The sequence below is a fragment of the Crotalus tigris genome, unplaced genomic scaffold (assembly GCF_016545835.1).
Source record: "Crotalus tigris isolate CLP2741 ecotype Arizona unplaced genomic scaffold, ASM1654583v1 scf7180000018550.1270297659:1495590, whole genome shotgun sequence".
Classification (NCBI taxonomy): Eukaryota; Metazoa; Chordata; class Lepidosauria; order Squamata; family Viperidae; genus Crotalus; species Crotalus tigris.
The window spans coordinates 771,519-786,840 of record NW_024097073.1 but is presented as its reverse complement, the minus strand read 5'-3'; the positions used below and the strand labels follow the sequence as shown (position 1 = coordinate 786,840).

General features: G+C 42.2%; 1 protein-coding gene across 3 annotated transcripts; it reads right to left on the bottom strand.

Moving 5' to 3' along the window:
• Positions 1-3,637: 3,637 nt before the first annotated feature.
• On the bottom strand, positions 3,638-15,050 carry LOC120312977 (gap junction gamma-1 protein-like). Of its 3 annotated transcripts, none has more exons than XM_039354394.1 (3): positions 14,908-15,050; positions 6,244-7,392; positions 3,638-5,348 (listed from the first exon to the last, which is right to left on the bottom strand). In XM_039354394.1, the coding sequence occupies exons 2-3, from the start codon at positions 7,373-7,375 to the stop codon at positions 5,341-5,343; spliced, it is 1,140 nt and encodes a 379-aa protein (XP_039210328.1). In that variant the 5' UTR covers positions 7,376-7,392; positions 14,908-15,050; the 3' UTR covers positions 3,638-5,340. The 3 variants fall into 3 exon arrangements, with proteins under 3 accessions (XP_039210328.1, XP_039210329.1, XP_039210327.1); XM_039354395.1 differs by lacking the exon at positions 14,908-15,050 and adding an exon at positions 13,356-13,578; XM_039354393.1 differs by lacking the exon at positions 14,908-15,050 and adding an exon at positions 14,198-14,330 and having other exon boundaries at positions 3,648-5,348.
• Between the last annotated feature and the right edge of the window lie 272 nt (positions 15,051-15,322).

Here is a 15,322-nt window from a genome sequence, read left to right as displayed (position 1 = left end):
AAAGCCATTTTTTCTTCTTCAACCATCTGATGTACTTGTAGCATTCCACGCCCACCTATTTGCCTTGGTAGATAAAGTCTATCAATGTCACTGCGTGGATGAAGGGCATGATTCATTGTCATTATTTTTCTGGTCTGCCTATCCATTGCTTTTAGTTCTGCTTGAGTCCAGTCCACCATTCCAGCTGTGTACCTAATGACTGGGATTGCCCAGGTGTTGATTGCCTTTATGGTATTTCCTCCATTGAGTTTGGACTTTAAGATCTTCTTCACTCTCTTGATGTATTCACCTCTAATCTTTTTCTTGACTTCAGTGTGCTTGATGTTGTCAGCTTGAAGGATACCCAAGTATTTGTAGTACTCTTCCTCATCCAGATTCTTAATGTTATTTTCGTGGGGCATCTTGATTCCTTCAGTTTTCACTACTTTTCCTTGTTTGATAGTAAGTGTAGCACATTTGTCCAAGCCAAACTCCATTACAATATCTTGGCTATATATACGGACAGTGTTGAGCAGCAATTCGTCTTGTTGGACTTGATCTGTAGTAACAGATCATTATTTCTTTGTTTTCCATCACTGTGTATCTGCGACGGGTAAACACCTTTTCTTCCAGTAGTTCTGCAGCTGCTGGCCCTGGTTGCTCAGCCAACAGTCCTGAGTCCTGTAACCCATTTTTCACCAGATATCCAGGAACTCCAATATCTAGTGCGGACCTTGTTAACCCGGGCGACGTCCGAGCCGGTATGGCATTCTGAAATTTACGTCTCACCATATTTTTTATGGGAGAGACACTCTTTGTCTGACTCCTCTGATGAGACCTGTCCAGTATGGTTGAACCTCTGGCATAGCTCTCATCTTCCTCAGAGTACACAAGCCCCACAACCACGTCAAGGTAGTGCCTCAGGTAGTGCCTCACTGGGGGTTATTATTATTATTATTATTATTATTATTATTATTATTATTATTATTATTATTATTATTTTAAAAAAAGGCAGGAAAATTGAAGAAAGAGACCAAGGGACTAATTCTGGCTGCACAAGACCAAGCCTTAAGAACAAATGCACATAAAGTCAAAATTGAGAAGACAGCAACAGACAGTAAGTGCCGCCTATGCAAAGAAGCTGAAGAAACAGTGGACCACCTGGTAAGCTGTTGCAAGAAGATTGCACAGACTGATTACAAGCAGCGGCATGACAAAGTAGCAACAATGGTGCATTGGAAGATCTGCAAAAAATATCATTTGCCTGTAAGCAAAAACTGGTGGGATCATAAAATAGAGAAAGTCATAGAAAATGATAAAATTAAACTGCTCTGGGACTTCAGAATTCAAACAGACAAGCACCTGCAACATAACACCCCAGATTTAACAATTGTCGATAAGAAAGACAAAAAAGTCTAGATAGCGGACGTGGCAGTGCCTGGAGACAGCAGAATAGAAGAGAAAGAACTGGAGAAGATAACAAAATACGAAGACCTACAAATAGAAATAGAAAGACGGTGGCAAAAGCAAGCAAGGGTAATACCAATAGTGATAGGCTCCTTGGGTGCAATCCCAAAACAACTGGAGCACCACTTGAACACCATTGGCATTGACAAATTCGCTATTAGTCAATTGCAAAAGGCGGCCTTACTAGGAACTGCTTCCATCCTGCGACGATATCTGTAATACCATCAAACCTCCACATCTGCCTATCCCAGGTCTGGGTAAGGACTCGATAGGTAGACAAAATGCCAAATCCAGTCTGAACATCTGGCTGACTGTGCGATGATCAATAATAATAATAATAATAATAAAGTTGGAAGGGACCTTGGAGATCATATTTGCAATAGGCTGACCCTTGGGTTACATGTTGGAGCAGAAGACCCTCTAGCGCAGGGGTGTCAAACTCGCAATGTCACGTGACATGTTGTGACGTATCGCAACTTTTTCCCCATTGCCAGAGCTGGGGTGGGCGCGGTTTCGGCATGACATATCCGGTCCACGGGCCGGCAGTTTGACACCCCTGATCTAGTGTGATCCAACATGGCTCGTAGGTGAAATTTCCCTTGTTGAAAGCAGAAGGAAGGTAGGTGGGTGGGTGGGTGGGTAGGTAGGTAGTAACCATTCAAAGTTACAATGGCACTGAAAAAAATGACATGTCCAGTTTTCACATATGTCTATTGCAGGATCCTCATGGTTATATGATCAAAATTAGGAAGCTTGTGGATTTACGATGGTTGCACTGTCCCAGGGTTATGTGGTCACCCTCTGTAACCTTCCCAGCTGACTTCCAATAAGCAAAGTCAATGGGGGAAGCAGATCCACTTAATGACTGCATGATTCACTTAACAACTGCAGTGGTTTTATTTAATAATTGTGTCAAAAAAGGTTGTAAAATGGGATCAAAGTCACTTAAATGCCTCACTTAGCAACAGAAATTTCTGCTCAACTATGATCGTAAGTCAAGGACTACCTGTACAGTAGATATATAGGTGATATACGGATATAGAGTGTTTATAAACGTAAGTTGAACCCTGGCTTCATTTCTCTCATTTTCAGACACTATTTCCTCTGCAGGCTCATTCCAATTCAGATTTAATAGCATACTGAAATAATTTATGGACCAACCTTCACAAGGTAGTTTTAAGAAAATATGAATTAAACAATTTTGAATTCCCCACCTCTTCTCTTTGCATGAAGCCCAGAACCCAATCCAGCCACATCCCTATAAAGGTGTGTGAGAGAGAGAACAGTTCCAGTAATTTGGCCTCCACAATGAGATGTCCGTGAGATGTGCTGGACTTCCATAACTGCCAAATAACATGATTTCAGCTACATTTCCTGGGGAGCACTGAGCTGGTAGAACACATCCCCAAAACAGCAGATTGAGAAAACACCTGGATTTTGATCACATGACTATAGGGACAACAATTGAATGTGCGGTTGTCACTTTTTTCAGTGCCATAGCTTCAAACAATCACTAAATGAAATGTTATAAATTGAGGACTACCTGTATAATACTCCATGAGGGGAGACTGTTAAGTTATTAACTAAGCAAGTTGCTCCAGGAACTTATTAGGGCACAACTATTTAGTATCGATCACACTTGCACAAGCAAATTTAGGGCATTGTAAAAATGCACTCTGAGCTTTCTTTCTCACTTTGCCTGTGGAAACCTGTAGTTGACAGTTAGGTGCTGCAAAATTTGAGAACCCCCAAGATATATAGATTAAAATGGGTAACATATAAGTGGTCATCCCTAAGCTCAATACAATCCTGCAACAATCATTTATGCTGGGGGTCTTCAAACTTGGCCCTTTTATGACTTGTGGACTTCAACTCCCAGAATTCCTCAGACAGCGTGCCTGGCTGAGGAATTCTGGGAGTTGAAATCCACAAGTCATAAAAGGGCCAAGTTTGAAGACCCAAGATTTATGCTCTCGTCACTTCTCAGCTAGAGCACAGCAAAGAGCATCAGGAAGACACTTGGCTTCAGGCATCATATGAAGGAAGGCAATCGTTTTCCACAGGTGCAATTTCAAAGCAACTTTGCAAGAAAACTATCTTGGACCGACATCTTATGCCTTAAATGCTGCTTTTCAGTCTGGGCCCATTTCCTGCTTCCTCTCTGTCAGGAAGACACTGAATACTGGAAGAATCAGGACCAGCAAAAGGATTTTTTTTAATAGTACACATAATTCAATATTTTAAGATTTGCTATCACAAGATGTGTGCTGGCTACTAACTTGGCTGGTTTCAGAAAACAGTTGGACCAGTACATGAAAGTCAGGGAGATTAATGGCTATTTGCTTTGATTACCGCTTTATTGCCCTTAAGGCCACCTGCTGAGAGACTTATGGGATTTCTTGAGCAGTTGATTGACCACTGTGAGGAGACTGCTGAAGGCGGGGCAAAGGTCCTATCTGACAGGACACTGCTTATATTCTTATACCGTTGCCTGGCAATAAGGTGACTGAATTTTGCCTCCTCTCAGTTTTTGGCAAAACACTCCTTGAGAAATGATTGTTAAATTAGCCAAAACTTTGACCCAGGATAAGGCACTTCTTAAAACATCCCAGCTCCATCTTAATTAAACCCTCCATCTTAATAAACCTACTCAAAAATTCATAGCACACTTCATGACTTTTTTATAAAAAAATAAAGATAATAAGATAAATTGGTGCATTAAGCTTTGATGTGTTACAACCTATCTACTTTCTTTTCTGGAAATTAAGCCAAATTATTAACCCTCCAACAATATATATGCATCGGTCCTGTGGTGTTGGAAAGTCCCAAATATTTTAAGGATTTAACTCAGCTGCAAATACACAATGCCTTCTCCTGGCTTACATTATTTATTGACTTGCTGGGATCCACATCTTTTTCGCAATTCTCATTGAGATTTTAGAGTACAACCAAGACATCCTAATCATCCATAAAACTATGCAAACCTTCTTACTAATTACTTTTTTCCCCTACAAATAGAGTCAAGACATCAAGATTGCTATAAAAAAATCTTTCTTTTTACCAAATATATATATATATATATATAAACTGTATATATTATACATCCATATAAAAGAACAAAAATTCAGAACCGTTCCGGTAAATTATATTTAAAAAACATTTAAAAAAACATTTAAAAAAAACATGTCTGTCTCTGAGATGACTCAAAACGTGACTTGGGTCCCCCTGCCATTCAGGAGGAACAGAGCACAGCCCCCCACAGAGGGCAAGGAAGGCAGACGCGGCTCATAAGTCAGCATCTTGGAATGCAGCAGAATTATCTTTGGCCCAACCACCAATCTCTTCCATTATCTGGTGGTCAAGGAAGAGGAAACCAAAAATTAGGGAGTCCACGTGCGCAGATGAATCCTGTGCAAAATCCTGGGAAGTTGGAGATATCCGCTTATGTACAGTGAGCTGAAATAACACAAAGTATAAAGAGGGAGAGGCAATTGCTATGTAGCTAATAATCCAGTACCGTTGGAAAGAGGTGGAAAAAAAAAAAAAAAAGACAAAATGCCCCCTTGGTAGAACAGCAGTACCTGTACAACATGTATAAAAGTAAAAAAAAAAAAAAGTTTCCCTTTTAGACCCCATAAAAAGACACACATATAAAGACTTATGAAAGTAATCATTACAGCTGCCCCGCCCAGCCAGATCTGGGAAGTGGTGATTCATATGCATCGCCTTGTTGCTTTCTTTCCATAGAAACAGGATCGAAGCATATTCTCATCCCCCGACTCTTCCATCAGGGTACTTCCAAACATCAGGCTTATTTTATGTGCACTTATGTACATGCTTTCAGTTCTCTCCACTTCTTCTTGTCAACTGTGGGACAAGCAGTTGTCCAATGCTTCAGAGACCTGGAAATAAGAAGACAAGGATTTTAGCCTCTCACTCCAATCCCTGAAGAACAGATCCTGCTGCCCACTCTTCATTACTTTTTGGGGGTTCCCAGCTTTTGTGGGGATATCCGATTCTGCGTTGTCACACCATACAATGGGTAAGATTTATCCATCAGCATCCATCCATGTTTTTTTTTTCTCTATGCCAGACTTTACATGCCTGTCCTAGCAAATGATATAATTTGAACCTATGGAAAAGGCAAAACAGCTGGCAATTCAAACCTCATGGAGAAATTATGAGAAGTCCTACTGTCATTATAGTCTTCAGTGAGGGGTCCTTGGTGCTCTCTGAGCTTGGTTGTTGTCTTGCAAACATTTCACTACTCAAAGTAGGTAACATCATGTTACCTACTTTGGATAATGACCCGTCTGCAAGACAACAACCAAGCTTAGAGAGCACCAAGGACTCCTCGTTTCAACCCTGAGCGACAAATATTCCCCCTTTATTGGTAGTCTTTAATAAAATTACTTGGAAAAAAAGGAGAAATTCTGAGAAGTGTACAGATTACTGATGCAATTTTTTAAAACACCACTAAAACCACCGCAATCATTCCCCCTCCATCATGCCACTCGCCATCTTAAGAAGGACCACTTAATGAGAAAAACGGTTCAGTGTCCCAGGCACACTGCAAAGAGAGCTTAGAGGCACGTTTGGTTCAGAGAACTAAGTGGACCAACGGCTAACAGCCCCAAGCAACCAACTATTCACACTAATTGCTTTTTAAATATAACCACATTCAGACTCAGAATAAGGGCTCCTGCCAAAATGTCCCATTCTTGCCCATCGATGGTTGACTTTTTCTAATACACTGGCACTGACCTCCAAACAAAGCTTGTTCCTCATCCCACTTACCACTAGGTCGTTCACAAGCTACCCCTTCCTTCTCGTGGGCCAAGTTGAAGCGATTCTGCTCCGCAGCCAATCCATTCGATTCTGGGCTGCTACTTCGCAAAGGGCTGGCGATACCCTCCGGCTGCAGTTGGAAAGCCATTTCTAGATGCTCCTGGGCTACCCTCAGGTGCTTACGCAGTCGCTCCAATTCATGGCTGGGGAGTCTTGATGCCACAGGGTAACGCTCGGCAGCCATGCTCTCTTCCCTGTAACCCAATTTCTCCTTGGCCAGTTGGCCTTTGGAGGGCTCTTTCTTCAGAGAGTGGTAGGTTGGGGGTGCAGAGGGATCCTTCTGAGCATATTGGGGCTTTGGGGGCAGAGCATCGTCCTTAAGGCCACGGAGTGCATCCCGGATCCCCCCAAAGCCTAGGTGGAAGAGCTCACAGATATTGAGAAGCAGGCAGAGCCCACTCACTGCGTACATGATGAGAAGGAAAATGGTTTTCTCAGTGGGGCGAGAAACAAAGCAATCCACCATGTGAGGACAGGGGCTGCTTTTGCATATATAGGAGGGGTTAACCTCAAACTGGTAGAGCATATATTGCCCCAGCAGAAAGCCCACCTCAAAAACTAAACGGGTCAGCAGCTGAAGCACATATGCTGTCATCAGACCATCATTTTTGATACGCCGGCGGCCATCATGTTTCTGGCTTTCAGGCTCTTTTACCGACCTCTCATGCTCAATCTCCTCAAAGATCATGGGGTCCTCCTCCCCATTGTCCTCGGCCTCCTCATAATCCCGGGCAGCACCATGTCGCACCACAGGTGCCCTGCTTTTTCGAGGAGGTTGGTGTGAAATCCGGTGCAGTGCAAAGCCCAGGTACATTACTGAGGGTGTGGCTATCACAATGATCTGGAAAATCCAGAAACGGACATGCGAAAGGGGGGCAAAGGAATCGTAGCAGACATTTTCACAGCCTGGCTGCTGTGTATTGCAGACAAACTTGCTCTGTTCATCGTAGTAGATTGACTCGCCACCGACAGCAGTCAAGACAATGCGGAAGACAATCAACACCGTCAGCCACACCTTTCCCACAAAGGTTGAATGCTGGTTGATCTCCTCAAGGAGGCGAGTCAGGAAGCTCCAGCTCATCTTGGCTCAGCGTAGGCCTGCAGCCAAGAAACACAATAGGCAAAAGGTTAAACTGAGAGGAATTTGTCATATCATTCCACTCTAGAGGTCAGGAGAAAGATCCCCCTCTCCTCACTCTTCTCCACCCACCCCTGGAAATAATAAAGTGTTGAGATAAGAAAATAAAAAGAAAACGCTCATGGACACAAACAGAGCAATCCTGGAACGACAGCAATAGGGAGCCTTATGATCCTTATGATCCGTATAGGACAAAGACATTATTTTTTCCTTCTAGTCTTTTCCTTTCTCCCTGCCCACAATAATAAGAATTAACTGCAGAAATGTCAGAGTTGATGAATCTCAGAGAAATGCTCAGGGTGATGTCAGCAGAGAATGGGGCTTATGAATCTTTGGTCTACTGCCTTCTCTGACAAAACACAATTCCAGAAGACTTTATTTTAATCCCTAACAGGGATGAAACAACAGTACTTGTCTAATGCTGCATGGGTGCCTTCACCAGCAGCACTTGCTATTCAAGTATAGCCTCTTCTCTAACATCTGGAGGGAAATACGTAGCTTTTCTATTCTACTTTAAAACTTCCTTCCTTCCTTCAAACAAAATTACATAACATCAGTCATGTGATCCAAAACAGTATTTGTTTGTTTATATATTATTGTAAGCAATAACTTCAAGATTTTTTTTTTTCAAATGCTAGTAAAAAAAAACTTTCCCAGGAAATTCAAGTTTGATTCTGAACTTTTTTTTTTGAATCCTCATGGGCTTCAGAACATGTACGTGAACTAAAAATACTTGCTCTCTTGAGTCTTGATTTCAAGTACATATTTTCCAAAGGCAAATCAGTTGCATTCAAATGCTACAGTAGATTTCCCAAACCTTTTCCTCAGATTTGATTTTTTTTAATGGATAAGATCATGAGACCACCAACTACAAGACTTCAGTGGAACCACATGATGTGAGATTTTTAACAAGAATCACAAAATTCATTGAACTTCACATCCAGGAACAAATTAACAGTAAACAGCTTCCAATATTGAAAAACAAAATTCCACATTGTCAAGAAAACTACACCAGCATGGACTAATTTTAATATGAGCCGAGGTGGCGCAGCAGTTAGGGTGCAGTACTGCAGGCCACTTTAGCTGACTGTGTTCAGCAGGTCAGCGGTTCAAATCTCACCGGCTCAAGGTTGACTCAGCCTTCCATCCTTCCGGGGTAGGTAAAATGAGGACCCAGATTGTTGGGGGCAATGTAAATATATATATACATTGCTTACTGGTGTACACCGCTTAGAGAGTGCTTGCACTTAAAGCGGTATATAAGTCTCATAAATAAATAAATAAATACCAGACTAATTTTATTTATAATCATGCAGTCATAAAATAATATTTAAACTTCCTTTAGAAGCAAAGTATTCAATCAATATTTATCCAAACACAACTTCTACTTAAAAGATGAGGAAATGCTCAGATCTGAAAGTGGATTTTCCCCCATCTTTCCCCAGGCCTTTAGAAACCACTGAAGCCAGATGACATCAAGCTTAATTTCATTTCCTTAAAAAACTAACTTCAAATTTGAAAACCTCTCTAATCTGTTATCAGTTGAACACCATACATTCTCCACAGCAATTGAATACATTACTTTTTAAATATGTACCAGCATGCATATGAACACACACACACACGTTCACATAGAAACACATGAATTTATAGAGGCAAAGAGACAAGAAATACAAAATTGGCCATGAATTCCTACCAGTTTAACATATATTGACTACCCTACATTGATTAAAAGGTGGCAAGTTATCACCCCTCAGAACAGACTCAGAAAGCAATTGCTTTTTCCTTCCCTCTTTTCTCACTGTTCATAGATTCGGCTCAAGGCAAATTTGTGGTCAAATGAAGTATCTGAAAAATCTTCTATCACTACTGGCAACTTCAAGGGATCCAACTTGGGTGGGATATGGCACCTAGGAGAAAAAGGCACCTCTCCTCAACTCCTCACCTAAGTTTCCTCTCCCAAATTAATATTGTCTCTATAGGAAAAAACAAAGCCACAATTCAAGTGCCTTTAAGTTTTCTTGCGGCTGGATTCACTGTCAATTTCAATCTTTCCCCTTGCAGCTATTTTTATCCTTCTCCCCAACAATACCAGGAGATGCTTTTTTGCACAGAACAAGTGCAGATGGACACCGTCTCCCTAAAAACTCCTAAGTGGACATCACAACACTTCATACAGAAGGCTGAAGAGATGTGAATGAAGCAAGTCAACCAAACTGGACAGAAGCAATTAACTGCAAGGGTGAATTTTCTTTTTCCTATTCCTTCACTGTCCATTTAGCCCTAAAATCCATGAAAGAGGTTTGGCAAAAGCTCCTTCTGTGAGTGAGCGTGTCTTAGTTGTTGGACGGATGCCACATCCGGGTAGCCTGGGATGGGCATGACGCTCCAGTGCTCATGCACAATGAATGTGTCCTGAAGTAAGGGAGGTACCCATAAAAGGATGCCACATAGCAGTAACTGTAATCCTAGGGCACAGTTCTGTTCTTCACTGATGCTTGCTTGCCCAGATCATAGGTAGCAGGCTCCCTAATGCTCTATTTATTGCTTCCATCACCTTCATCAATCTCTTTGAGAATTAAACCCAAAGCAGTGAAACAAGTTTTCAGATGGGAGTAGAGACCTGACCAAGAAGACAATCAAAACCCTTGACTTTGCCAGTCACATGAAGTTCTAGATCAGTGGTGGCAAACCTATAACACGGGTGCCAGAGGCGGCACCAGGAGCCCTCTCTGTGGGCACACGCACTGTCTCCCTAGCCCACCTCCTCCCATGGCCTCTTCCTCACCAGCAGCTCTCCCGGAGGAGTCGCCCCTGGGCACAGCCCATGTGAAGCAGCGCAACCAAGGACATGGTAGCCAGGCAGCGGGGACAAGACTCTATCCTTGCACCTCATCGCACACAGATGCTGGTGCGGGACATGGGCGGAGGGCGTGGCCGCCATGGCACTGCTGGGCTGCCTGGATGATCTGTGGGAGACAGTGGAAGTGGTGGGTGGCCCAGTGGGCAGGGTGGAGCAGGGACCAGGGTGGGGGGGCAGTTTTTGGGCACTTGGTCACTAAAAGGTTCGCCATCACTGTTCTAGTTTATCTCAGTTCCACTTGTAACTTCCTCCCCTCCCCCACCCAAAGTAATCTCTTTTCAATCGACTGATATGTGCAATCACTGCAAGAGATATCTGAGTCATCATGTATCTCCCAATATAGTGACTGGATATTACAACTGGGTAACCACAGTGTAGTTATCAAATTAGTTTAAAGTGCCTGGGAAGGGAAGGCTTTTCACTGCATTAAGCATGAAAACTCCAACTATGTAATTTCTTTTATCTTACTAAAGGATGAGAGCTCACTGGCTGTCAGTTCTGTGTAAATCCTACCTACATTTAAACATACAGCTTATAACAGTAGGTATGATCTATTCTACAGATCTAGAAACAGTCAAATGTAATCATTTAATCCCCGTTGCATTTAATCTGCAATCAGAAAACTTGGGTGATAAACAGGGTCATCTGGAAGTAATGAAACAGAAGCAATGGCAAATGCTTCCATTCTGGCACTCTTCTTAATATAACAGGAAAATTTGCTTAGGTCTACCCACCCTCTCCAGATGATGCTAAAGGATGCAATCAGTGTAAGATTTAAAAAATAGTCCTTTGATTTTTGTATTTGCATTTTTTCTTATCCTTGGAAAGAAAAACATGCTCAGTGGTAAAAGAAAAGGACTATTCCTAAAAATATTCAGGTTAACAATATATTGCAGAAACAGTGAAACATTCAGCTAATATTAAAGTGACAATCCTGAATGTGCCAATTAACTTAATTCAGTAGGGTTCAGGGAGGCACACACAGCACTGTTTAATCAATGTCATGTATTTGAAGGTACCTAATGCCTGTAGAATGCATTGTTATCAATTGTTCAGAGAACAAGTCTCTGAATTCACAAAAACTCACTTTCTTACAGGCTTTGGATTCCCACAATACTTGATTTTCTTTAATAATAAATGAATAACACATGATGAGTAGCACATGAAAAATCAGCCTTTCCTGTTTCTAAACTAACATGAGTGTTTTATCCTGCCTGAATCAATCAGTTTATCATCATTACTATGTGATTAAATCCAGGTGACTAATCCAACGGGATATTATCACTTATTTACCTACTAAGCACTAAAGAGCAAAAGAAACAAAAATTTGGATGGCTGCCAAAAACAAGCATAGCAGAATTAAAGTAAATTAAAGCATACATAAGGTAATTCAAATGTTTGGGACAAAGAACAGTGTGTCCTGAATCAGGTGGGGAGAGAGTGGAAGTTGAGGAGAAGGACTAACTTAGGCAGGTGAGCTGAGTTATCTTACACTCAGTTTTTAAATATCTTTTTTAAAGAGAAAGGATATCCTCCCTCACTTCATAACTCACATTTTATACTCATTTACTGATAATAAATTCAAAATACACTGGTTATCAAGATATGTGTAGCTGCAAAACACTTGCTAGTATGCATTTGGTGTTTTCCTGTTTAACACTTAATGTTTTATTCCAGAGATAGTAGAAGACAGATTTGAGTCTATTGTAAAAATGACTTTACCACTAAGCACCCTCTTTCCTTAAGTAACACATCTGAAATAATGAAAGTTTGCAGGTAGCTGCAAGCTTTGTTTTATTTCCAAGAGACAAAATAAGGTTGTAAAACTCAAATACCTTGCCTACATCTCTGGATAGTGGTAGTGAATAAACTTGTAGTAAAGAAAACAAATTAAACAAGATCCTGGGAGCCGGTGCCTCTCCCACATGGAAACTCCACTTAAACATTTCTATGCAAGGAATATTTTGTGCTCAACTATGTCCAGAAAGAAAATAATGTAATATGAGAAGGTACCCTCATTGTGAATAGCTGTTTCACAGCATTCAGAACTCAATTACTTCAGTTTAACAAATGCACTTTGTATAGACCCAACATTATTTTCTTTAAACATACAATGCAAGCACTCAGGAGCTACTTAGCTTCCAAGTGAACTCTGGGCTTAGGCAGTTTTGCAATTAGTTTGTGCTCCTTGTGGCTAAAAAGAATGAATACTATGCAGGATCTAAAGCTCTCTATCCAGAGAGTCTTTAAAAAAACCTATAGTATCATATAAGTGAATGGTGTCCAGAGCCAACCTTAAAATGAATATAAGGCTTCATTTACTGTCCACAGGTACAAGGCACAGCTATAATTGCAGTTTACATTCTGGAATAAGTTAATAACTCTAGCCATTCAAATAAATATTTTAAGTCCATAGAAAATTATTGTCACATTCTCTGCTAGTTTCAAGCATGTAAGGAAATGACATAAGGATGGCCCTAAAGAAAAGGTCAGGAATGTAGAAGATAAAAGAATTTTTCTTGTAGCTGCTTTTTACAATTCTGTATTCTCAGAGTGGAAAAATTTGTCTCCTCTCCCCTTCATTCTTTCAGGAAGCAACAGTGCTGAGTTAAAAAAGAAATGATGCAACATCAACAAGATCCCCAGGAAATTTCTTTATCCACCAAACCACAGTTTTGCTACCTGGACAAAAGTAATTTAGATCGTTCTGATAAACCTTGTTTGCTTGATCAGATAATAGTATTGGCAAATATCAATTACAGTCAGTTTAGTGCCTTTAGAAATACTAATTTGTGCAACTTTCCAGAATCAGGTAATCTCTATAAACCTTCTCTTTCAGTATTCACATTTTTTAGCCAGAACTGAGGGGAACCTCTGTCAGAACTCAAGAAATCTAAATAATAATACTGTAGTATTAAAATTCAAAAGGCCAGAGAAAGGGGGGGGAGCTGCTCAGGATTAAAAAATGGTCAATAACCGGCTATGTGCCTGGAGCCAAGAAACAACATCAGAGAACCAGCTGGGTTAAGACTGCTGCCCAAAAGAACAGACACAACTTACCAAATGAGAGAGAAGTGGACCTTCTTAGCCAATATACCTCAATCAGACATACCAAAACCCATATGGATATAATCTTGGTCATTTGTCCAATTCTTTTCATCCTTAATTACTATATATAATTTCAAGTATTGACTGCCAACGGGGCCCTTCCTATCAAACTGGGGTAAACATACTTCACAAAACATGAATCATTTAACTGCTCTGAAGCCCCAGGTATATATCATCCTGCCCCCTCTCCAATTAAGTCTTTTTAAAAAATCTGGCTCCGAAGTGATTTTGTTCCCAGTGGAAACTCGGGCTGATAAAAAAAAAAAAAAGGCTGGTGTTAATGCTTTATAGTAAATTAGGGGGCAAAGGGAGGAGGGTACCGGGGTCCTGAGCAAAATAAAGGGAAAGGGTCGTTTAACAGGCAGCTCAAAAGCACGGTCTGGGCAAAAGGACGGCACTACGACTACGGCTCGAAACAATGCATTTCAAAGAATAGCATTACTGTATCGCACAAAGGAACCAAAGCCTTCCATGCATAACGGGAGAATCCTTTCCTGAAAGCGCAACCACCCAGAAACCGAAAAGGAGAGAACGGCCATGAATCCGATCCAGGGGAATTGGGGGGGAGGCTGCTGTTGCTCCTCCAACTCCTAAGAAACCCTAAACGCGACCCCCCACTCTTCTATTTCCCTCCCCGGGAATCCCATGTTGGCGTCCGAGCCTCTTCTCCCCGCGCGCAATCGGGACTGGGCTCTCTGCAAAGGAGCCGCGTGGCTCGAGAAGACAGGACACCCCCTACCCTCAACCCAATCCATCCCGAGAGGGCTTTCCCCGCGCCCTGGAAGCTCACTTACTGGATATGCGCCCGGCGAACCTCACAAAGACGCGCGCCTTGTGCAATTCCTCTTCTCCCGCCCGCCCGAACAAAGGGGCTACAGACGGTCACCGCCCCCCGCCCCTTCAGCTCCGCCTCTAGGACGACCCCCGCCCCTTTTTCCTCCTCACTCTCCTCCCTCCCTCCGTCGGAGTATCCGAGGGCGACTAACGAGAGATGGAGGTGAGCGGGCAAAAAGCCCGCGTGCCTCAAAGGGGTGTGTTACACGTCGATAGATATCCCCACCCCAGTAGTGCGGCCCGCCTTCTTTATCGATCTAGCGGCGCCGGAGAAGAAAACAAACTTTCCTTTAAGGAAAAGAAGCTCACTCTGGTTTTCTTGGTCGGGGTGGGAGTGGGCGAAGAAATATCTCTTTTTCTTCAACATTCAACACTCTGCAATACTTGCAACCAGTTAGGCGGCATTGCAACACTCGAGGGATAGTAAGTGAGTCATGCACGCCGTCGGCCAAAGCAAGCATGATTGTGCGGACGGCAGTAACACCACGGGAGAATAAAAGTAATCGCGCTCGTAAGAATTGTGGAAACGAGAAGTCTTTCGCCCTGGGAAAAGCATGTGCAAGAGAAATCTCAAAGGTTCTTTTCCAAAAGGCAACTGGAATTTGTTTTTTGTTTTTCCCCTTTGGACAAACCTTGCCTTTTGGAAAAGGCTCTTTGGGACAACCCTGACCTTGGTTAATTGAGAATCTCCATAGACGTGCAAGAGAAAGTTGCACCGCAGAGAGGCTGGTCAGTTTATCCGCCTGTCGATTTCAGGAGCTGGAGCAATCGCGAACGGGCCCGGCATCAGCGATCCTCTTTAGCTGTAGCTCCTCTTCAGCTCACCGTTTTCCTTGTTTGGAAAGACTGGTTGAGCTAGTATAGATAGGTGTCCCCTCGGTCCTCTGCCGCATTAGCACGAGAGCAAACTAACCGAAAGAGCAAACAACCAAACCTGCAGGCTAGTTAAAGGATCTGATATAACGAACCGGTCAGACCGTGGATTCTTTTCGAAAGCAAGAAGACTTAGGAACATCAATACCTTTTCCATCCTGCAATGCAGATATTTTCAGAAACAGACCTGCGATTGCACGGCAAAGATCCAA